The sequence below is a fragment of the Pyrus communis genome, chromosome 14, assembly GCF_041283825.1.
Source record: "Pyrus communis isolate YQ-2024b chromosome 14, ASM4128382v1, whole genome shotgun sequence".
In the NCBI taxonomy this organism is placed as follows: domain Eukaryota; kingdom Viridiplantae; phylum Streptophyta; class Magnoliopsida; order Rosales; family Rosaceae; genus Pyrus; species Pyrus communis.
In genome coordinates, this window is record NC_142578.1 from 14,427,567 (window position 1) to 14,450,112 (window position 22,546).

Sequence of the window (22,546 nt, forward strand, 5' to 3'; positions counted from 1 at the left end):
CATGCTGACGCTAGGTAGCTGTTGGAGGGCAAGTGGGCTGGGCTGGAGGGCTAGCTGGCAGGCTAGAAATGGCTAGCATGTTGGCCTAATTTGGGTGTTTTGGCCCGGTGGGGCCCAAAAGCCCTCTAGCCAGGTTTGTTGGAGATTGCCTAACTTGCCATTATTTGACTAAAGGGACATCAAGCTGGCCAAATATAACCCCCTCTTAGCCCTTTTTGGGTAGCTCTTCAATTGTAATAATTGATTTAAATCCAAAGACTCTTGAAAACATTCAAAGGTAATTTAATTAAACTAACCAATAAATTTAAAATTAATAAATTATTAAGAGAGCTATATTTAGCTCCTTCAGTTGGGTTGGAGATGGTATATAAGTATGGCATAACACTACTTATCAAAAATATTTTTTTTTACAGTGCTATTGTGAACATGGAAATTTCTTGAAACAAGAACACGTGTACAAAATAATATTTGTGTTTAATGATTTTGGGGTTACGATCTCTCTCAAATTTGGTCATCTGATTCAATCTCCGTAAGATGTAGATTTGTTGATCCAAGGACCGTCGAGGCTTGATCTTGGATGAACGGTTGGAAGTTTCTTCAAGGGCCTTTAGGGCTTTGGTCTTGAAGTTTGATGGAAATTTCTTCAAGGGATATTGATGGTTGATGGAAGTTTTTTCAAGGGTTGTTGGGCTTGATCTTAAAGGTTAGGAAGTTTCTTCAAGGGCCTTCGGGGCTTAATCTTGAAGTTTGATGGAAGTTTGTTCAAGGGCCATTGGGCTTGATCTTGAAGGTTGTCAGATGTGTTGATCCAAGGCCCGTCAGAGCTTGATCTTGGAGGAACGGGTGTGTTGATCCAAGGGGTTTTGGGGCTTGATCTTAGATTGTGGTTGTGTTGATCCAAGGGCCTTTGGGGCTTGATCTTGATGAATAGATGAATGGATCTTCAAGGGCCTTCGGTGCTTGATCTTGAAGAACTGTTGTTTGTTGATCCAAGGGTCGTCGGGGCTTCATCTTGGATGAACGATTGCCTCAAGGATTTGACTAAGAACGAAGAGTGCTTTCTCGATCCTTCGGAATTCTTGGGAGTTTGGATGCTTGAGAGCTTTGAAGTTTCAAAGCTTCAAGGATTTGGATGTGTGTGAAGTATTCTCTTCCATTTTGGGAGTAGAGAAATGTATTGGTGAATTGGTTGATTTAGGATCCTTGATACCTTGATGGAGAAGCCTATTTATAGGCTTTGAGAATGAATCACCACCACAAATTTTCTTGGTGAAGTAAGTGGATGATGTAGATGAAGTGAGTGAAGGTTGTAGATGAAGTAAGTGGATGTTGTAGGTGAAATGAGTGGAGGTTGTTTGTAGGTGAAATGAGTGGAGGTTGTAAGTGAAGTAAGTGGATGTTGTAGGTAAAGTAAGTGGATGATGTAGGTGAAATGAGTGGAGGTTGTAGGTAGGTGAAATGAGTGGAGATTGTAATTTTAATGCATTGGTCAACATTTATTTTACCGAAATTTCGATGTCTACCGTTATAATTCTGAACGGAGTTATATTTAGCTCTTTTTGTTACAGATAAAGACACATGAATGGACCCACAAAAGATTTTTCTTAAACAAAGCAAAATGGTTTGGTATTGGTTTTGCTTGCAATCCATTCCACTGAGCGAGCGAGCCCAATGAGTGTGCCGCGGCTAGCTAGCTTCATTGCTTGCTTGGTGCATTTGTTTACGTGAAAGCAAGGCAAATCCCGGATGCTCCGCTATATATACACACACGTATATCTATAGGCTGTAGCACCAGATAAGGATAATTATACAGAATCATCGAGTCAACTCACTCTCCCTCTTGCCTCTTGGAAATATCGATTTTATAAACTAATCTTTCTTACTTTGATTGGAGTTGGAGACTTTGAGTCTTGGAGACCGAACAACCAAAAACGAAACGACGATAATTTATTAGGTAATTTCTTTGCATAGTTTTTGAAACAAAATTCACCATTTTTCTGGGTATTCTGCTGGGTTTTTATTTAAATTTTTTTTAATTTTTATATGTAATTTGTAAATTCGGTAAATAGTGGCTTCAGTTGAATGAATTAATGGTTGGTGGAAGAAGTAATTCCTGTTAATTGTCTTAGTTTGATTGAGCTTCTGTGTATAGTATAGCTGCCTTAATTATATCTAATCTAATCTAATCACCTGAAACACCATTTTGCACTTTGTGTTTGTTCTTTCTGTGTGGTTAATTGGTAAGAATGTAACTAAATTATCTCGGAAATCGATACTTTATTAGGCTGTAGGCAGAAGTGGGTGTGGGAAGGGAGCAATGGGCTCTTGCAAGTCCCCTCACATTGTTCTTCTGCTATATGTCTTGCTTTGCTCCGTCTATCGTTGCTTTGCCATTGGAGTCGATGCAAACCAGACAGCAAACCTGCTTATCGATGCTTCTCAAGCATCTGCACGCCCAATATCTGACACGCTGTTCGGAATTTTCTTTGAGGTTGCGTTATTCATCTTTGGTTTCAGTTCCAATAACTTGAATTTCAGAATTGTGCAGAATTATCAGCTTTCTAAAAATTGTTCACTGCAGGAGATTAACCATGCTGGTGCTGGCGGGGTGTGGGCTGAGCTTGTAAGCAACAGAGGTTACTTCCAAACTCTCTGAACTCCAGCTAATAAAATAAGTGAAATTATAGCAAATGCAGGAAAATGTTTTCTCCACAAACTGTCCGGCAATATCAGATGCTTATCTTTGTGTTGCTAAGTTATGAATGTAGACCATTTATTAGATTAATTGCAGCATGAACGTGTGGTTCAAATTGTCTGGTTACACAAGCACTTCTTTCGCTAGCAAGAGAACATTACCAAACTATTTATAGTCAGCTTCTTTAAAGGGATCCCACCATTGCAGGATGTCTCACAGCATAATTGGAATGCTGAGAGAAATGAGTCCTCTTTGATTGAGGTCCGTTGAAAAAATCAAAGAGGACTCATTTCCATTGACACAATCAAACAGTCCTACACAATCAAAGAGGACTCGTTTCCAGTCTGAAAAGAAAGGAAAGGGATCGCAAGTGGTCCCATCCGGTCCTTCTTTCTGTTGAGTTGTCGTGCTTGGTTTTATATGTTTCTATCAGGTCACGCTTCAATGTGCAAATAGAGATGGACTAGGCTGTACTTCACCAAAATAAATTTTCTTGATGCAAAACCATTGTATTTGAGTTAATAAGTGTTCTACCGCTTGTGCAAGTGTGGTTGGTGGACGACAATCAAGAAATTTTCTCCTTTTTGTATGACACCTATTTCCTTCTTTATCTATCTGACTCTCTGCATTGAATACGTACCACCAGATCCCTCTTTTTTTCAACCCTTCGATTTTTTCGTCTGCCTTGTCAGTTTTAAGTTTGTTTGAAGTGTCGGAATGAGTTTGGATTATTCAGTATGAGGTTACCGAGTTTTTGTTGAAAATTCTGCATTCAATACAGAGAGAAGAAATATTTTGTATCAAAGATTATAATGAGCTATCCTGCTTTGTTATGTTAACTGCATGCTTAAAGCTGGGCTTCTCATTAATTTTTTCCCACAGGTTTTGAAGCTGGGGGCCCTAACACTCCTTCTAACATTGATCCTTGGGCGATAATTGGAAATGAGTCCTTTTTGATTGTGTCAACGGACCGTTCATCATGCTTTGACCGCAATAAGGTTGCACTCCGAATGGAGGTGCTATGTGACACCCAAGGCGCCAATAGCTGCCCTGCTGGGGGTGTTGGAATTTATAACCCTGGGTTCTGGGGCATGGTATGAACTTTTACACCTAATTTGAATGGGTTCAGTTTTCCACCTAGTGCTTTAGGTCTCCCATTTACAAGTTGGGAAAAGTTTCCCCTTTGTCCATTTGCGAGGGGTTTTTTGGGCAGTAATGTTATTCGCTGTAATGCCTAACGTTCGCAACTTACATGCACACATATGGAAATGTTCTCCTGACAGACTGGCTGGCAACCTAAGCTGTGAACTTGACCATTCATCAAGTTGATTTTGCCAGAATTTGTGGTCCAGATTCATGGTTTAGCAACGCGACCATTTTTATCGCAAGATAATACACACACACACACACACACACACAACTACAACTACTGCATATTTTCCTTTTTGCTCTTTTGTACTGTCTTTTTATTTATGTTTTTTGTTCAGAATATAGAAAAAGGGAAGACATACAATGCTGTTCTTTATGTTCGTTCATCTGGATCAATCAATGTATCCGTATCACTGACAGGCTCAGATGGGTTGCAGAAACTTGCTGCTGCGAACATTATGTACGCACCTCTCTTCTAAGATATTTTGCAATCAACAGTTTCTTACTAAAATTTTTTTATTCTGCATTTAAGATTCATATTTCCATTTTCGTTGAATATGCAGTGCTTCTGGTTCAGAAGTTTCAAACTGGACAAAATTCGAGATTCAGTTGATAGCCCAAGGAACAAATCCTAACTCAAGACTGCAATTGACAACAACCAGTAAAGGGGTGATATGGTTTGATCAAGTGTCAGCCATTCCCTTGGATACATATAAGGTACCTTTTTATTTCCCCTTGTTTTCCAAGGTCATTACAATTTACAAATATAAGGTTTTCTCATGTGATTCTATGCTAGAGATAACTTCAATTCTTTCCAACTGAGATTGTTGTGTTCCATAGTTCACCTATTTATTCATTGTCCGGTCGCTTGGGTGTTATGGATAAAGTTGTGTGAGGAAGGAAAAGAATCCACACTTGAGGGATTTTTTTGTTTTTCTTGGTGTTTTATAATTGGAAAGCTGTAGTAATCTAATCTAGTTGTTGTGGCTTGACCTTGTATCCTTTGTTTTCATACCTTGTCTATGTTATTTTGTGCTTTTTTATTAGTAAAATTATGTTCTTATAAATAAATGGAATTGTTATTGCCACTCCAAACTTTCTATGTTTAAAATAATCCTAAATGGTTTAACTTCGATTTTACTCTTCTTCCTTTTTTTTTTTTTTTTTTTTTTTTTTTTTTTTTTTTTTGAAATTGGTCATGCTAACTTGTAAAGAACTTATTGATATCCTTATACAACTTATTACTCATTATGAATCTATTATTTTGGCATAGGGACATGGATTTCGGAAGGACCTTGTCCAAATGTTGGCTGATTTAAAACCTCAGTTTTTCAGATTTCCAGGTAAATCTGGATTCTTGATACTTGACTGCTGCTAAACTTGAGCTCTTCGTATGTAATTCTCACTTAAAATATATGGGAGCTGAAACATGCAAGCTGTAGTGGGGCCACCTTGCCTAAACTGTTGATATATGATTTAGTAGTGAATTTTCAAGGTTGGAAAGTATTAACGATCTTACAGAAATATGTTGTTGATGAAGAAATAAACACTGTTTATATTCGCTTTATTGCGTGTAAATTAGTTACAATCATACCAAGAGGGCAGTATTTTCTATGAATAATGTGAAGAAAACATCTATGCTATGGCAGGTCAATTGATGAACTGTATGTACATATGTAATTTTGTGTGTGTGATCGCAAAGTTACTATACAACACTTGCCAAACTTAAAAGCTCCTGAAGGATGATTACTCATCAAACGGAAGTCTAATATTTCCAATCCTGACGTTTATGTACGTATATTATGAGTTCAAACTCTTTTTTATGCTCCCTAATGTACCGTCAAAGTAAATTAGGCTCCAAAATTGATGGAAGATTCTAGGTTTGACATTTTCGTTGCCGAGGTTCATGTTTTTCATATGTTTTAACTATATTATCACATAAGACATCTATGATGGCTCATTTTCTTTCATATTTGCATTTGGTTACATGGTCTTTAGTGACACCTATCCATTATGCTTAATTTTCTCAATCCTCTTAGCAATGAACACTTCACAGAGCAAAGTTTAGCAAAATATTTAATAAATTAAAAGAATCTTTGTTTGTTTCAAAAACAATAAGCAGATCTTTATAAAACAAGCTCAAATAGAAGTAATCTTGTCCTACTTTGCCTGCTATCAATTTTTTTCTGCAGATATAAAATTACATTCACCGTTTTCTTTGGACTTTTAGTTTTTTTCGTTTTTGGACATGATATTTTTTTTTCTTATTCCGGAACCTTAATGCTTGGTGTCCTGACCTCTTGACAAAGATAATCTGGGGAAGCTTAATTAAATTCCAAACAGTGCTAAGAATCCTTGATTTTTCTGTAAATAGATAAGTCTTATATATACACTAGTTCCTTAGAATTCAACCTAATACAGTTGGCTTTTATATTTGTGTTGGTTAGGTGGCTGTTTCGTTGAAGGTGAATGGTTACGCAATGCATTTCGTTGGAAAGAAACAATTGGACCCTGGGAAGAGAGACCTGGACACTTTGGTGATGTTTGGATGTACTGGACTGATGATGGACTTGGTTATTTTGAGTTTCTCCAAGTAGGTATCTTGTTGTTGTTGTGGAATGATCGGGGTCCCCGGTTAATGCTGCTACCCTATGTAACAATTAGTAAAGAAAACTTTTGTTTCTGCAGCTATCAGAGGACCTTGGCTCATTGCCAATATGGGTGTTCAATAACGGTACACATTTCATTAACGCTTTATATCATCACATATGTACGTCATTATTAACTTTCTCAATTTGTAGGAATCAGTCACAATGATCAAGTTGATACTTCCAGTGTCTTACCATTTGTACAGGTATGCCTGAACAGCTGCCCATTTCTCCGTAACTAATGAATAACTGGCTCGCTGTTACCGAAATTGATATATCATCACATTAACTACTTTATCTGTGTTATATCTTCTCAATTGAAGTGAATATATGCCGATGACAACAGTTTTTCAAATTATGTTTAAGCCTTGAAAATGAACGACTTTGCTTTATGTGCTTTGGTGTAAGACGCATAAGATTTGCCAAATATGATATGAAGATATCAAATTTAGTTGTTTTTTTTTTTGGTTTTCAAGTGAATTCACTGTTCTCAAAACCCAACTTCATTATTCACATAGGAGGATGTGAACCTCTTAAAATGTAGTCTCTTCAGAAGCCAAGTAGGGTTGCTTTGGCAAGGGTAGGGCAGAGCTTCGAGCCCCAAATTGCCACTCAAGGAGTACATCAAACATTGTAAAAAACTGCAGTACAAAGCATGTGATGCATTGTTTGTTACTAGGAATCTCTGCAATACGCTCTAACTTCTCAATGATTTTATTATAAATATCAGTTGTATATATCTGTTGAATGCTGGTTTGGTGCATAAACAAAAAGAACCACACATAAAATAAATGTTTTTGGTGTCAATATCGGATAACTATTGTTATTCAATTCTCAGTCTTGTTATTTATGCACAGTATGTGCTGATAGATCTCAAATTTATGGATTACCTTTCACATTTCTTGTTTACAGGAAGCTCTCGACGGTATAGAATTTGCTAGAGGCAGTCCTAATTCCACATGGGGTTCTCTTCGTGCTGCAATGGGACACCCCGAGCCCTTTGACTTGAGATATGTTGCTATAGGGAATGAGGATTGTGGAAAAAAGAACTACCGAGGTTTGTATGTTTTGTAGTTCATGCTTCTTGTTGAGATGGAACTGATTGATTATTATCAGTGTTTTAAAAGACTCGCCTCGGGGCGCGCCTAGGCGGCCTTGGAGGTGGGGCTGCAGCATTTTTGCCTCTGTTTTGTGGGAGCCTGTTTTGTGCAGCATGTCAAGACTTATGCTTTCCCTCTTTCTCTTGACCAGGAAATTACCTTAAGTTCTTTAGTGCTATAAGAAATGCCTATCCTGACATCAAAATGATTTCAAACTGCGACGGTTCTTCTCGTCAGTTGGATCATCCAGCTGATATGTATGATTTTCATGTAAATATCATAACACCGCTACTTGTATTCCACTTGACAATAATCTTCTTTACCATTCGACATATGGGGCCATTGAAAATTTGGCTACATGGATAACATTTGCGATAGTCCTCTCACCTTCTGTTTTTTGCTTAGATCTATACATCTGCTAGCAACTTGTTTTCTATGGCCAATCATTTTGATCACACGTCACGTAACGGCCCCAAGGTAGTTCATGAGCTTTTGTATGATTTAATCTGCTCTAAGTTCCTACCTGTTTTTCCATTCTTAGTATTCAATATGATCCAGGCTTTTGTGAGCGAGTATGCCGTGACTGGAAAAGATGCTGGGAGAGGAAGTCTTCTAGCAGCATTAGCTGAAGCCGGATTTCTTATTGGACTGGAGAAAAACAGGTCTGTTGTGCATATGTTCTACAAAACATTAAAGATCGGACTTCTTTATATATATTTACAAGTACGGTATTTCTTCTTGAAAAAGTGTATATCATTCCTGCATTTCTGCATGTCACAACCACGTAGTTTGTTACAAGATCTCCTTGTGTAAGACCAGCTGCACATGTTTTCTTTGCATTCGAATCTTTCTGGTATTTCCCAACCCGATCCAATAGAAATAGTACTGAACTGACTAAGAGATGGAAAGTCCTTGGAGGTGGTCTGGGAATCTGATAAATAAAGATGGTATTCATGAAAGAGTTCTCAGTGGCATGGATAATTGAATAAATTTAAAGTTGGAGGATGCCCCGATATACCTGTAGCATAGGATTTCACCGTGATACTACTAAAATATGTAGAAATCACAGTTTCCCGTCATAATTTCACTGTAATTCTTTATAACTCCTTCCCTAAGCGTTTTTATATGTACACCGGGATTCTGAGGTTGTCATCTTTACATCTAATTTTTGCAAAAGTATATATCTGTAATTGTTAAAATGGCAGCTATTGAGTACTTATTTTTGTCTGTCTACGTACGAATGCAGTGATATTGTTGAGATGGCAAGCTATGCACCACTCTTTGTCAATACCCATGACAGGCGGTATACTTTTCCTCTCATTCCTTTTGTATAATGCAACTTTTATGTGTTACGGTGGATTGATGCTGTTTTCAAAAGAGGATCGGATCAATGCTGTTTATTATTACTAAAATTGAAACTTTTCTTTCATCAAGGTGGAATCCGGATGCAATTGTCTTCGACTCCTCACAGCTCTACGGGACTCCTAGCTACTGGGTGCAATGTCTGTTCAACGAATCTAGTGGAGCAACTCTTTACAACTCAACACTCCAAATGAATTCTTCTACTTCACTTCTTGCATCTGCAATTTCGTGGCAAAATTCAGAAAACGAGAATACTTACCTAAGAATAAAGGTATTACTTTTTTATGCTTAATTGAGTTTGTAGCTTATAACATGTCGATACCATTAAAGTGTTTGTAGCCATCTAATATTAACATACTTGGAATGCCTAGAACAGAAACAAACAAACTCGTTTATCACATTGCTCTTAAACTCGTATGTTGTTTGTTGCTTCAGAATAACGTATATTATACTTTGACTGGAGTATTCTACTCTTTATTTTCGTTATAAATACGTATCTTGTCTATTTTTCTTCATTTCTGCTCAGCTTTGGAATTCCGTACATATCTTGACTGAAGCAACTACGTGTTAACCGCTTCTCCTGTCACCGAGTTAAAATACAGTTTCTACCAGTATGACGCATATCGTATTCTGTTACGTTTTATTACTCTGATGATTATTGCCCTTGTCCAGGTTGTGAACTTGGGAACCAACACAGTGAATCTGCAGGTTTTTGTGGATGGGTTGGAGCCAAACTCTATTAGTCTGTCTGGGTCAACAAAAACTGTGCTTACATCAAACAACCAGATGGACGAGAATTCGTTTAACGAGCCAACGAAGGTAACCGAATCGACCTTGTAACGTTACTATTTTCGTCTTTCATATCCTTGGGTTGCCTGCATGTTAGGATGAGAAATCGACGATGATATGATTTTAATTGGCCTTACTTGAATGCAGGTGATACCCAAACAGAGCCTGCTAGAGTCCGCGGGTGAGGAAATGGAGGTTGTAATCTCTCCGCGTTCATTCACCTCCATTGATTTGTTAATGGAATCGAGCGATATCATCAGGACTACTGGAGCTGATTCTGTCTCTGTATCTTCTATTTAAACATTGTATCGTATGTAGTATGTAGTCACTCGAGTGACTCAAGTAACTCAGTCCCAGTGTAATCAAATACAAACTAATCCCATGTAATTATATGAAATAATCCAACTAAAACTGTTTATCTTTGTTGGAACCGCTAATCACACCTTACAGTAGTCCAACTCTACAAATAAGCTATGAAGTCTCGTCGCCGGAAAATCCGGCGTTTGTAGTAACAAACTAGGGAAGAAGATGCGAACGAAATATGAGAGGGTAGGTGCAGCAAAATCCACTACTCCAACACTAAAAAAGTAAAGCACTAGTTAGCCTAAACTTGCAGCATTTATTTTCAAGAAAACCAATACAAATACGCTCCAACAGATGGGAATCATACACAAGAGTTCCAAGTACATGTGATGGGGCAAAGCACACAACATTTAAGCAGGGACTTACCACAAAAAGCAATGGTCCCTGTTTAAACTTGTCATGAAATGAAAATGCCACAGGTTTTGGATCGTCACCTGGTCCTCTAATAAACCCACTGAATTTATATCATGGTAAATCGTTAGTAACAATTCAGCATTCGGCTAATGTTTTAAAAGAAAAGAAAAAATAATTGGTAAATAATCAACTCACATCAATGATGCAGATATTAGAGGAGTCCTCCTAACGTCGTAACTGAAACTGCAATTATCAGTTTGAGGATGGGTTAGTCGGATCAATATTCCATCCTCATGAAGAACGTTTATTCTCGTCCTAACTGAAACTGAAACAGAAGCAGAAACAGAAAGAGCAGGCAGGAACATAATATGGTAGAAAGAAGAGTGGAAGGATGAAAACGATTGCAAACTGGAACCTTAAATCTATTCGTTTACATATCGAGCAATGTGAAAAGCGTATATCAATCTGCTGGGTGAGGGATGGTAAATATGATGGGTGAATTGACAAAGTAAGATTTAATGCAGTAAGCATTATAAGCACTCCGAAACAGACTGTAGAAAACCCGACTTCACCTCTGACTACCTAATAAAGGCAGCTGGCTACTAGACAGTTCATAAATTAAGAAAGTCAACATGGATACCATAAAAATAGTGATAAAATAAAATAAACTAGATTCTGACATCCAACTTGTCAAGAAATAATGCCAAATAAAATTGTCTTTTCCAATGAACTCGTAAAGAAAGCGTATTAAAGGAGATGTAGCCGATCAAACAATCATAGAGTAATCAGAATAGTGAAAAATAGAAACAATAAAAATGATTTAATGTCTACCTATTTGTTAAGGACATCATCTCTGGTAGTTCAACAGGTAATAAGTGCGCATCTGCAAAATTCAAACATCACTTTACCAGCAAGATTCAGGATAGTGTGTAAAAAACTGTCATCTGTCATGACACTATTGACATTTGTTTCAAAATCGAATTTCACAAGTTCTATTTCCCCTTGACAACCATCACATTACCAATCTGTCAAAAAGAACAGAGTCTGTACATGAAAATGCTTCTTTTAAAGATAACAGTCAGTATTAGCGCCGAAGGGGTACACTGCTCACACCAAGCAAGGAAATGTATTCAGAGAATTTTAATTCTTTTGAAATAAAGAAATCTTCGTATTGAGGGATATCACGGTGCAGATTGTGCAGGTTCTCCAACAAAGAGAACATCACAACTGCCTACACACTAAAGTGGCATCAGAAAAGGTTTTGACTCAATTATCCCCACTGAAAAATATTTAGCTGACGTCTTCATTAAGGCATATCAAAAGACTTTTATTCTACTTGCACCAGTGTCAAGTTCTATACTTATACTTCAGAAGTGTCATTACTGCATGAAATTATAATTAAATTACTTGATTTAACCTCCTGATTTCTCAAGTTAACAGACTTGTAATTGCTTATTAGCTTAATTTAGGGGTTGAATTCTACAGCAGATTTTCATGGAGATTTGATTCTATATTTTTTTAAAAGCTCGTGAATTCCATTCCTTTTGCAATACAATAAATATATTGTTCTCCCTTTCTGAAGTTTTCCTTTTCATAATCATAGATCATAATGACAAGTGCAATATTCAATCTTTGCATATCTTAATAACACTAGACGATACCAAGTACTAACTCAAGTCAAGTAGATATCAGCTTAATATCAAAAACTTCCTCCAAAGCATTAAACTATTGTTGCTAAGCTTTTTCTCAAATTTCATCTTCTATATCCACAGTTTTACTTTCTTTCCAAGATTTCTATTTCTAGTTTCCACTAGAAATAGGAGAACCTTAACTTATTATGCAAGACAATAAATAGAGATAAAAAGGTACTAGATGTCAATAACTAAAACATAGCTTTTATGTAAGGTTGCATACAAAGTGATGGAGGCTTTCAAGCAAAGTGAATGGAAACCAATGTTGAAGATTTAGAGAAAGCGAGAAGTATCATATGCCCATCAGGATCCCATGATGCTCCCTAGTATAACAAGACACAATGAGTATAAGTATAAATAAAATAAAAAAACTTCAACCATTATAGTACTTTTTGCTGCCATTAAATGAGCTTCATGAGTGAATAATTAGTCATATGAGAGAGAGAGAGAGAGAGAGAGAGAGAGAGAGAGAGAGAGAGAGAGAGAGGTGTAAAATGTTTAGACCAACATAGTACTAAACTTCAAAACTCTTGCAAGGAATTTGAAGTGGCCGCTTTAATATTTCTATGCAACACAACGTGGACAAAAAAACAGAGCAAAGAAAATACAGAATAATGGCCCATAGGCTGACACCTCAATCATCAAAATGTTTTCAAAGCAGTATGTAAGGGTCATCAATTTAGAAAATAAAAAATAAAGACAAAAAATTGTGTGCAACAAGAAGTTAGTTAGACTTATATGTCAATTTTGCTTACCTTGACGAAGCCGCTAGTTGAAGACCATGGTTCAGATGTCCAGGTGTTTGTCTCCCAAAGATAAAATGTTCCATCACTGAAAAGAACAGAAGGATCATCTTATTCATCCTAAACTGGTCCCATTTTCAACCAAGATTATGAAAATGAATGTGCAAATAATCAAATCATGACAGTACAATTTTGCTGAAAAAAGGTAATCCCCAGTTGGCGACCACTTCAGCATTGATATGCCGCCTAGTCCTCGTCTAATAGGAGTACCAAGCCCTGAGAAAACAGTTAAGCAAATGCAATCATAAGTTTCAAAATAAGAGTTTACTTTTTCTGCTTCAAGAAATAAAACCATCTCAAAAATAATAGATCCCGGATCACGGATAGAATGGTGTGTGTCGCAGTCTTTAAGAGAAGAAATCCCTTTTTTATCAAAAAATAGGGATTACCAAACCGTCTATTTTTCAAGTTGCACCTTAAAGATATCCTTGCAAAATATTAGCCAAATTGGAAATATTTGAGGCATCTAATTGAGTTCAAAGAAATTGACGAACACTATGTTCTTAGAAACATTGAAATTTCATCGTGATGATAAATAGGCAAATGATTTCGGATTGAAATGAATTTTTACAAGGATGGTCTATGAATCCAGATTTACAAAATAGACGGTTCGGATCGTTGAAATTCGATGTGGAGTGAGTCCCATAACTAGTCAGAAAATGGGGATCCCTTCCCTTAAAGGGCCTGGACAAAAAGAAAAGCCAGCAGAGAAACAATGGAACAAAAAGACCATCCCGGTGCAGAAACAAACAGATAGCTGAGAAAGATCAACCCCGGAACTCTTTGGATATAGAGGCCCATAGCACGGACCAAAAACCGAACTTTTTCTTTAAAGCTCCTTAGCACCTAAGCCAACCTAATCTTCTAAGACCCTTATATTTCTCTCCATCAAACCACCCAAATCATAAGCAAAAATCAAACAGCCCCATATGATTTTGGCTTTCTCACCTCCCAAAACAACTTAGGATTTCACAGAGAAAGGAAAACCAACCACTTAGGATGACCCAACTTATTTGCATCTCCCTGAACAGCTTATGCCACATACAATGTCAAGGGGCAATGCTAGAAAGTATGATCAACCAAGTCCATATTCTTCTTACACATAACACACCAACTGGGGACAAACAAGAATTTGGCCTTCTTCTTTGGACCACGTGACAAGTATTCACCTTAACGTGAGACACAAGCCAAGACAGAATCATCACCCAGGAAAGAGCTCTAGATTTCCAGATCAAACCTTAGGGGTGAAACGAAGGCGCTGAGCCTGAATTACAAAGGTAGTTGAAACAAGACTTGCTGGGAATCTAGACGCCACTTTCTTAAATCAATCCTTGAGAGTGAATGGCAACATTTTCAGGACCACCCAATAAAGAAGATGACTCTTCCACCTAGGCCTCATTCAACTTTCTCCTTAAACCGAAATTCCAATTCCTCAAACCACTAGAACGGTCGAGGATGCTATAAATGGCTTTAATTCGGAAACCTGGACACATTGTAAAGACTAAGGAAAAAACATTCAGAGAACTTTTCCCTACCCACGCATCTTCCCAAAACTTATTTCTTCCTCTGTTTCCCACAACAAACTGAAAGCAGCTTAAGAAAGGAGCATGCCTGTGGGAAATGTCTTTCCATGGGTTACAACTAAAGCCATGCACCATAGTTGCACCACTTTAACATGAAAGTTGCACCACTTTAACATGAATACTTGATTGAAGTTTCAATCCAATAAACAGACATAGATGGAGGAAGGTCAAAGGAGTATTTATCATTAATAATTCTAATATGGTTGTGGTAATGTAGGAACTAATGTGCTAAAGCTGATTACTGAAACATTAAATAATACAGAAAAGCACACATAACAATTTCATGTAATAGCCAACAAAGTCATTTAGAAAGCTGGAGAACATGTTGTAAGGTGAGCATTCAAAACATAACCCATAATGAAGGTTAGTAGCAACCAAAGCGAGTGATATATGAATACCTTGAGAGACATCCCATATGGTAAATGATGAGCTCTCATGAGAACCAGATGCCAAATATGTAAGTACACGTCAAGGAAATCCCATATAGCATGACTGAACAAAAGTAAGTGTGAAATTAATCTGAAAATAAAGGCTCTTCTTCAATACAAATAAAATGGGGCATTTTTTCCTGCTTGAGAATATCCATGTATAAAAAATGAAATTGATTCCACAACATACTATAGAGAAAGTGAATGCAAAAGTAAAACAGAAACATAAAGTTTTCTCAAAATTTTTTATAAAGTTTGCATATAGATGACAGTGATAAATTGCAAGAAAGCCTCCATATTCATGTAATGTAGAGTCTCTTAAGTTTAACCATAATGGAAAACCAGAATAGAGATTGTTTGGATATCTTCCATCAGGACTCCATGACAATGCACTAATCTGTTCCTCGTTATGACTTCGAAGAAAATCCACCAAAGTACATCGAATTCCAGAACCTCTAGAGAGAGTTCCCAGGAAGGAAGAAGAACCAGATCTGATAGATGCTGCAATTCCTGGGAAAGAAGCAGCCCAAATGCAAATTCCACCTCTGAAATCAAGCACATGCAGTGAGAGAAATTCAGCTTTACAACTTATAGCCTATCAAAATAAATAAATGTAGAAATAGATCTTGAGCAGCAAAATTAAGGTACGTGCTTGCATGCTACAGCAAGTTGTCTCCCACCGTTTGGCCTCCATTCAAGTACTTTGACCTCTCTTTGGGACTCATTGGCCAAAATGCATGGCTCCTTCCCTTCTGTTAAAGTACAAATTGAATTGGCAAGGCAACAAAATTAGCAGAGAAAGAACTTAAATAATTGAAAGCAGTAACTAGTTAAGCATCTTACCGAAATCCCAAACTATAACTTGATTTGGGCCAGATATAAGCGCTACAACAAGTTTATGTTGGTGCCAGCTCACTCCTTTAAGATCAACTTCTGGTAATAAGCTTACCTGCAAGTTCAGTAAGGATGTTTAAGAAGCCTTTCACCACTTTATCATTTACAAGTCATCATGAACTTGCTTCATAACTGTTGTCTCCTTTTTTTTTTTTTTTTTAGAAGAAACGATAGAATTTTATTAAAATAATAGAAGGTAAGACCTTTCAAGTAGTACTACTATACTAGTAGCTAAAATGAACCAAATTCATTTTACGGCTGCTACCACATATCCATGACTATATGAGAACGAGAATAATCCTACCCCATAGTCCCTCTACTTCCACTCCCCCATAATCCTAAAAAATTATGCTCCAACCAAATGTTCCAAAAGAACTGCCAACACCAAACAGCCCCACAAAGCTTTAGCTTTCTTCCCCTTTCCTAAAGCCTCGAACTTGGTGGTTAGAAGCTCAAAACATCCCTTTGGAATAACCCAACTGGCTCTAACTTCCTTGAACAATTTCCACCAAAGTTGTATCGAGTAAGAACAATGTAGAAAAACATGATTAACACTCTCCTCTGACTTACACAAACTGCACCACTGAGGAGAAATCAAATAAAAGGTCTTCGCTTTTGAACTTGATCACAGCTGTTGACCCTACCAATTTCCAAATCTGAGAATAGGGTGGAAAATGTTGCACAGTTCCATTGTTGCACAAGGAGCTATGGGATTTGCAAGTGAACAATCCTGACCCGTCTAGTTTCCACCAGCTATTATCTGCTCTTGATTGAATCAAATGAACATCTTCCACCTTCTCTAATAACCTGGCCGGCTAACTCCAGCTCATCCAACCGTTGTCTCTCATATGAAGCTTATTGCTATCTAAGACATACTAAGAAGAAGTTTAGCTAGCAGAGCTAATCAAGGGTTAAAGTCATGTCTTTGGCCCATGCTACAAGCTTTCTAATACCAATAACATACTGTATTGGTAGTTGTGGCCCTAACTCTACAAATTTATGATACTGTTAGGACAAGGAATTTCAACATTTACTTATCCAGTTTCTGGAGAATTAGAGTCAACTTGTAATTCAATGGTCACATCTGCATTCAATGAATTTTGAGGGACATGTCTTGACACCAGTGAAGACATGGGCAGCGGCACAAAAAGAAATTCCACTTTAAAGAATATTGGATGCAATGTAACAGCAGCAGATGAGCCATCCTACAAATGGGTGAGCATATTTGCTACTACACTCAGATTATTTGTTAGTCTTGCCCAATAATTCTCATGTTCAAGATGATATGTGTACTCTTAGTTAACGCCTAACACAATTCCCACGGTAATCACTCACCCAAAAGGAACAGACACTAATTCAACAACCATTAATGCAAATTGGGTATTTAGTAATTGTAAAGAAAATATTACATACATGATTAGGACGGAAGAGAGGTGTGAGGTTAAGAATCCCCTGCAAATTTCGTAGAATTCCCTTTGTTGGAGTTGTTACAACTTGCTGGGGATCCTGGTCAGGACTCGGTGGCCGCACCAGCTGATCCGATTGAAGCGGAACTGGGCTGAATACCATTCCCTACAAACCCAGAAACTCCAATGTGACATCAATGGCCAATGTATACGACCCACCCAACATTAATCAATTAGATACATATGGACAGACTTTGAAGGATTACTGACAATAATCTTTCCATAAGTGTCCTTGGCTACATCGTCCGAGAGGCTCTCAGCAGTGACTGCAGATACTTACAAATCAATATCAGTATGTGTATAAAACTACATGTGTGTGTGTCTAGAGAGAGAGAGAGAGAGAGAGAGAGAGAGAGAGAGAGAGAGAGATGGTACTGACTGAGGTCGCGATTGATTTCCCAAATGGTGACAGAACCGGGATGAGGAAAGGAAGGCATTCCTGGAGCTGGAGATGAGCAGTAGAGGCAGGGTTTGCTTCGCGGTGGTGCCGGAATATTCTACCCTTTTCCCTCTTTAACTAAATACAAAATTTTCGGCGCGTAGGCGGTTTTTACAATTTAATCCTGTACAGGCATCTGCCCTTCAGCTCAACCCACTATGTGTAGTTGGAGAAATTTTTTACTGTAGCGTAAACCCGGTCCGGTATGATTAAGTGTAGACTGTATTTTTGGCACACTAAAAATTCTCTTCAATAGTTGGGCGCACTTCGGTTTGATTTAATCTTACACAGAAGTTATAACCGAATTAGGGTTGATTAGAAGTGCTTTTATAATAAATAAAAGCACTGTTCATGAGAGTGTTTTGAGAACCGATATTTAGTAAAAATGCAAGTGAATCTTGGAAAACACTTCAAGTGTTATTTAGAACCCAAAAATATTTTCATCAAATGCACTTTCAATCAATTTAAAACATTTGCAAACGAGCATTTAATTAGTGATGCAAGAAATAACGTCGTGGGAAATAAGAATAAAATGATTCGTAGGATCCACTATCTCTTAGTGTGTGAAGAGACTTGAAAACCTTAAAAACTTTGCTTCTAGTATCGCCCTACAATGTGGATAATTAAAAAATCAAAGCAAGAAACTCTTAGACTAGCACAAGGTACTTAGAATGAGTTTTGAACTCAAATTTCAATATTATAATTCCAACAACTTCTATATCTTATGCCTAACAAATACTTGTATTCATACGCTTACAACTTAACGTGAAAAAAATATGAAAATACAAATGAAATAAAGCCTTTCAATATAACTCTTACAAAACTAAAAGATATCAGATAATATGATTAAACTAGAGTTAATATCCAAACTCTCATAAGCCACAAATTTAAAGTAGTGTTGTAGGACATTTATGACCATCCACTAATAGTTGTAGGGGTATTTGTGTAATTTGCACACCACTATGTAAAGGTGGATATGTCTCACATTGTAACGTACTACAAAATTCTTAATAAGAATTCTCTCACACTATGTTTTTGACAAGGAAATTTAAGATGAGTAAGGAATTTTGAAATGATATGATTTTATTTTTAGAATTTGTGAATTTTCTTATTTAGTTAACCTAAAGAATAATGGAATGTGAATACAAAAATTTTTATTTTTAACTCACTCATAAAAATTCAGAAATGACACATATGTACATAGAATTTAAACTTAGGAATTGGAGATCCCAAATTTCAAGTTTTTTCCATGTGAAATTCTAAATTTTTATGTTTATGAGTCCAAACAAGGGAATTGGTGCATGTCAATTTATAAATTCTGATTTTTTATCAAAATTCCAAATTTATCTTCCTCATCTAAACAAGTGTCATTCTCTATCATATTATTTGCAGCTACAACATGTTTTTTTTTTTTTTTTCCTGAGGAAGAAAGAAGATTAAATTAAAGAGAAACCTCGGAGACACAAGGCCTCGGGAATCATACAAGAGAGCGTTTTTTTGCTTGGGTAAGAGCACACCCATCCCAAATATATAGATGAGTACAATTATGCCCAAGAGAAGTAATGATGTCCGCTGTGAAGTTTGCTTCCCCTGTAGACATGATTCTATTCTACCAGCTCAAACGATGAGGCAAGCCATTCAATGTCCTCAACCATGGACCTAATTCTCCATGGAACTGCACTGCATCAATGACAACCTTCGAGTCCCCTTCCACCACAATTTTTCTGATTTGACGTTGTTTGGTATAACACGTTATTAGCACGCTTACTCTTAACGAAACCAAAATCATTAGAAAATAATCCACCAAAACCTTAAATAAAAAAAATTGCAGCCATCTTAGCTGTGATATCCCGTCCCAAATTCATAAAAACGTACGTGTGAATTGACCATTTTACCCCTAGTTTGTTCGTTTACGTTAGTGTTGTGTTGTGTGGTGTTGTAGGACCACACACACACTCATACACCCTGTCTCACTCTCCCGTGATTCCCTCTCCCTCTGTCTCTTCCCTGTCTCTCTCTCTCTCCCTGAGTCCTCTATCATTCTTCTTCTTCTTCCTTCAACGCACGGACAAGCACCAAAACCCCTCAAACCATCACCCATCGAGGAAACTAAGGACACCATCAAACTCGTGAAGCTCGTACGAGTGCAACCATACCAATTTCAGGTGAGAAATCATTCGTTTTCACGTCGATCTCACAAACCCCGATTTGAGTACTATTCATGCAAACTTAATCTAGCTTGTTTTTGGAATTTTTAAGCTCGTAGATGTCTTAGTGAGGTCCCAAGGAGCCTCGGAGTGCTTCGTTGGACAAATTTGGACGTCGGGAAAGCTTGGTTCAAAGTTGGCCGAGTTTTGAGTTTGAAGACAGGTATGATCGCGTGGTTTTTAGCTTTTAAAAGTGGTATATCGTGATTCTACTAGTCCTAAGCTTCATTTTGGTTCAAGAATCATGGAAATTGGTTGAGAAACGAGTGAGAAATTTTCCCAGTTTTCCGGCGCCGGCGACGGCACCAGAGTCTCGCAGGAGAAGGTGACGCAATATTCCGTCAAATCTGACGGAATATTCCTGACGCCGTTAACGGAATCTGTCAAAACTGACGGAATATTCCTAACGCCGTCAGTGTGCACCGCACGTGCCTGCGTGTGGCCGTGCCTTGGCCGGCGCGTGGCGGCGCGTGCGGCGGAGGAAAATTATTCTAAAATTATGGTTGTGATCCTGAGGTTGTGTAGAGCACGTTGGTATATTCAATTGTCCATTTTGAGCAATGTATGAGAAGTTATTACGAGAAGTTGGTTAAGTGCTTTTAAATTAACGTTTTCATAGTTATTTCACATATAGGTGATTCGTATCCCGAGGACGAGCGTGCACACGCGAGGCAGGGGGGCTACGACCCTTCTACTTATCAGTGAGTGGGCTTTTGTTTTCCGTATATACCTATATACATTTATATTCCCAGAAATTAAATAAAAAGGGTTAATTGAATTATGCCATGCACTTTATTATTATCGCTTATGCATCATCACATGCATTAGTAGCGGCATACATTTATATATGTGTATTTGGTGCTGTGGACGCACAGGTAAGTGCCAGGTAAGTGGTATTCATGTTTGTATTCAGTAGTAGCTTGAGATGCTTAGAAAGCTCATAATCTGCACCCCCGGTGTTAGTGCTCCCGCCCAGAGTTAAGGGCATAGCCTTCACGTGTATGTTCACCTCCCGCACCGCATGCTCGCCTTGGATCCAAGTTAGGTGCACAAGCCTGTCGTACAGACCACATTAGGTGGTTCCGACTCGTAGGTGACCCGCGATTATTTGCACAGTCTTCACGTGATCGTAGCACTAGAGCGTATATATATTACACCCAAGCCTGTCGTACAGACCACTTTAGGTGGTTCCGACTCGTGTGCAGATTCAGTTATTAAGTTTGTGATTTGAGCTCTATATGCAGCCGTACAGGTCACGTTAGGTGACTCCGGCTGCCAGATTATATTGATATTGATATGAGTTATGCCTGATGCACTTACATTTTATTATGAGATTCCGATGTGGCATATTCTCGAGCATGAATGGCATATTTTGGAGCATGATTGACATATCTATACAAACGTATATATGTTCATTTTCTGGGAAGTATACAGGTTTTACGGTGAGGGGTTAGAATGTATTTTGTTAAAGAGTTTTCAAAGAGCTTTGTTTTTGCCCACTCACGCTTTTGTTTTTGCGCCCCTCCAGGTTCTAGTGGTCTAGCAGGTTCGGTGGTTTTCCCAGAGGGCGTCCCGGCATTTCTGATAGACACTCACCATTGTAGGGTCACCTTCGGGTGTATTTATGTCGCATCTGTTCTTTTGGACTGCTGTAGACTTGCTCTGAATTTGTGTCTCACTTACGCTAGCACTTGTTTTAGTACTTTGTATGCTAGATTTTAATTATTCGTACTTTTATATTACTATCTCATTAGCTTCCGCACGTGCACATGGCTACGTCACCTTCGTGTGACGGCCAACACGCCCTGATCTCGGTCGGGGTGTGTCACTAGCCGCAAGAAAATAAATCAGAAAATCCCTTCAGGTCCTCGCAAAAACCAATTTCAGCAAAAACTTGGCAAGGTGACATAAGCTATATATAATCCAATTTACATGCATGGTTAGCAGAATTCCGATTAATCTTATTAAATTAATCCACATGATCTAGGTTAATTGACGTGCTTGTGTTCTTGCAAAACAATTTTAAGAACACACATATAAACTTAAATTAAGTTTCGAACCCCAACCTTTAAATTTCATATGAAGATGAATTAGTTGTTGAGGCTCTTAAGTGTTAGCCATCTACTAGGATCCACGCGAATGAATCTCTGGTTGGTGAAGCAGGAAAACGATATACTACTATGTCATTATCCTCTAATAGGTGCAGCAAGAGGTATAAAGTGTGGTGTAACGACCCGTTCCCAAAAAAATTTAGTCTTTATAATTTTTGAATGTGAATTTACGGAAATGCCCTTCGAGGCAAAGGCGTTGACTTTTGTTGACCGTCTTGTCATGTCATGTAAGGTTCATTTTCTTGGCATATCCTCGTAGTACTCATCGCTATGAACGTGTGGGCACAAACGGAACGTAATTTGGAGTTATAACGAAAAAGTTATTAACAAATGAAGTCGAGGGCAAACTTGTAAATTTATTATTTTCTGGAATGCTCCAGATTTTTGGAGTAAAATCTAGAAATCCACGTGTGTGGGCCAGATTAAAGGGAAGAAAAGTTGGGCGGTGGAGATGAAAGATAAAG

The 22,546-nt window shown here is 37.8% G+C and overlaps 2 protein-coding genes across 5 annotated transcripts; one reads left to right on the forward strand and one right to left on the reverse strand.

The window, feature by feature from the left end:
• Window positions 1–1,576: 1,576 nt before the first annotated feature.
• LOC137712528 (alpha-L-arabinofuranosidase 1) lies at window positions 1,577–10,183 on the forward strand. 2 transcript variants are annotated; one of them, XM_068451605.2, is made up of 18 exons: window positions 1,577–1,954; window positions 2,285–2,491; window positions 2,582–2,636; window positions 3,578–3,789; window positions 4,183–4,304; window positions 4,408–4,561; window positions 5,118–5,187; window positions 6,292–6,437; window positions 6,533–6,578; window positions 6,646–6,698; window positions 7,405–7,549; window positions 7,744–7,862; window positions 7,998–8,069; window positions 8,151–8,254; window positions 8,839–8,895; window positions 9,027–9,225; window positions 9,627–9,773; window positions 9,891–10,183. In XM_068451605.2, the coding sequence occupies exons 2-18, from the start codon at window positions 2,318–2,320 to the stop codon at window positions 10,041–10,043; spliced, it is 2,028 nt and encodes a 675-aa protein (XP_068307706.2). In that variant the 5' UTR covers window positions 1,577–1,954; window positions 2,285–2,317; the 3' UTR covers window positions 10,044–10,183. The 2 variants fall into 2 exon arrangements, with proteins under 2 accessions (XP_068307706.2, XP_088540287.1); XM_088684161.1 differs by lacking the exons at window positions 7,744–7,862; window positions 7,998–8,069 and having other exon boundaries at window positions 1,638–1,954; window positions 8,134–8,254.
• On the reverse strand, window positions 10,103–17,898 carry LOC137712202 (aladin-like). Of its 3 annotated transcripts, XR_015955721.1 has the most exons (14): window positions 17,705–17,898; window positions 17,536–17,591; window positions 17,273–17,431; window positions 15,809–15,914; window positions 15,618–15,717; window positions 15,331–15,510; window positions 14,936–14,994; window positions 13,083–13,170; window positions 12,907–12,982; window positions 12,375–12,474; window positions 11,292–11,343; window positions 10,656–10,703; window positions 10,473–10,560; window positions 10,103–10,322 (listed from the first exon to the last, which is right to left on the reverse strand). XR_015955721.1 is itself a non-coding variant. In XM_088684162.1 (11 exons), exons 1-10 carry the CDS (start codon window positions 17,760–17,762, stop codon window positions 12,391–12,393), a joined length of 966 nt encoding a protein of 321 aa, XP_088540288.1. In that variant the 5' UTR covers window positions 17,763–17,898; the 3' UTR covers window positions 11,292–11,362; window positions 12,375–12,390. The 3 variants fall into 3 exon arrangements, 1 of the variants encoding a protein (XP_088540288.1); XM_088684162.1 differs by lacking the exons at window positions 10,103–10,322; window positions 10,473–10,560; window positions 10,656–10,703 and having other exon boundaries at window positions 11,292–11,362; XR_015955720.1 differs by lacking the exons at window positions 10,103–10,322; window positions 10,473–10,560; window positions 10,656–10,703; ... (1 more) ...; window positions 12,375–12,474; window positions 12,907–12,982 and having other exon boundaries at window positions 14,936–15,510; window positions 17,705–17,892.
• Between the last annotated feature and the right edge of the window lie 4,648 nt (window positions 17,899–22,546).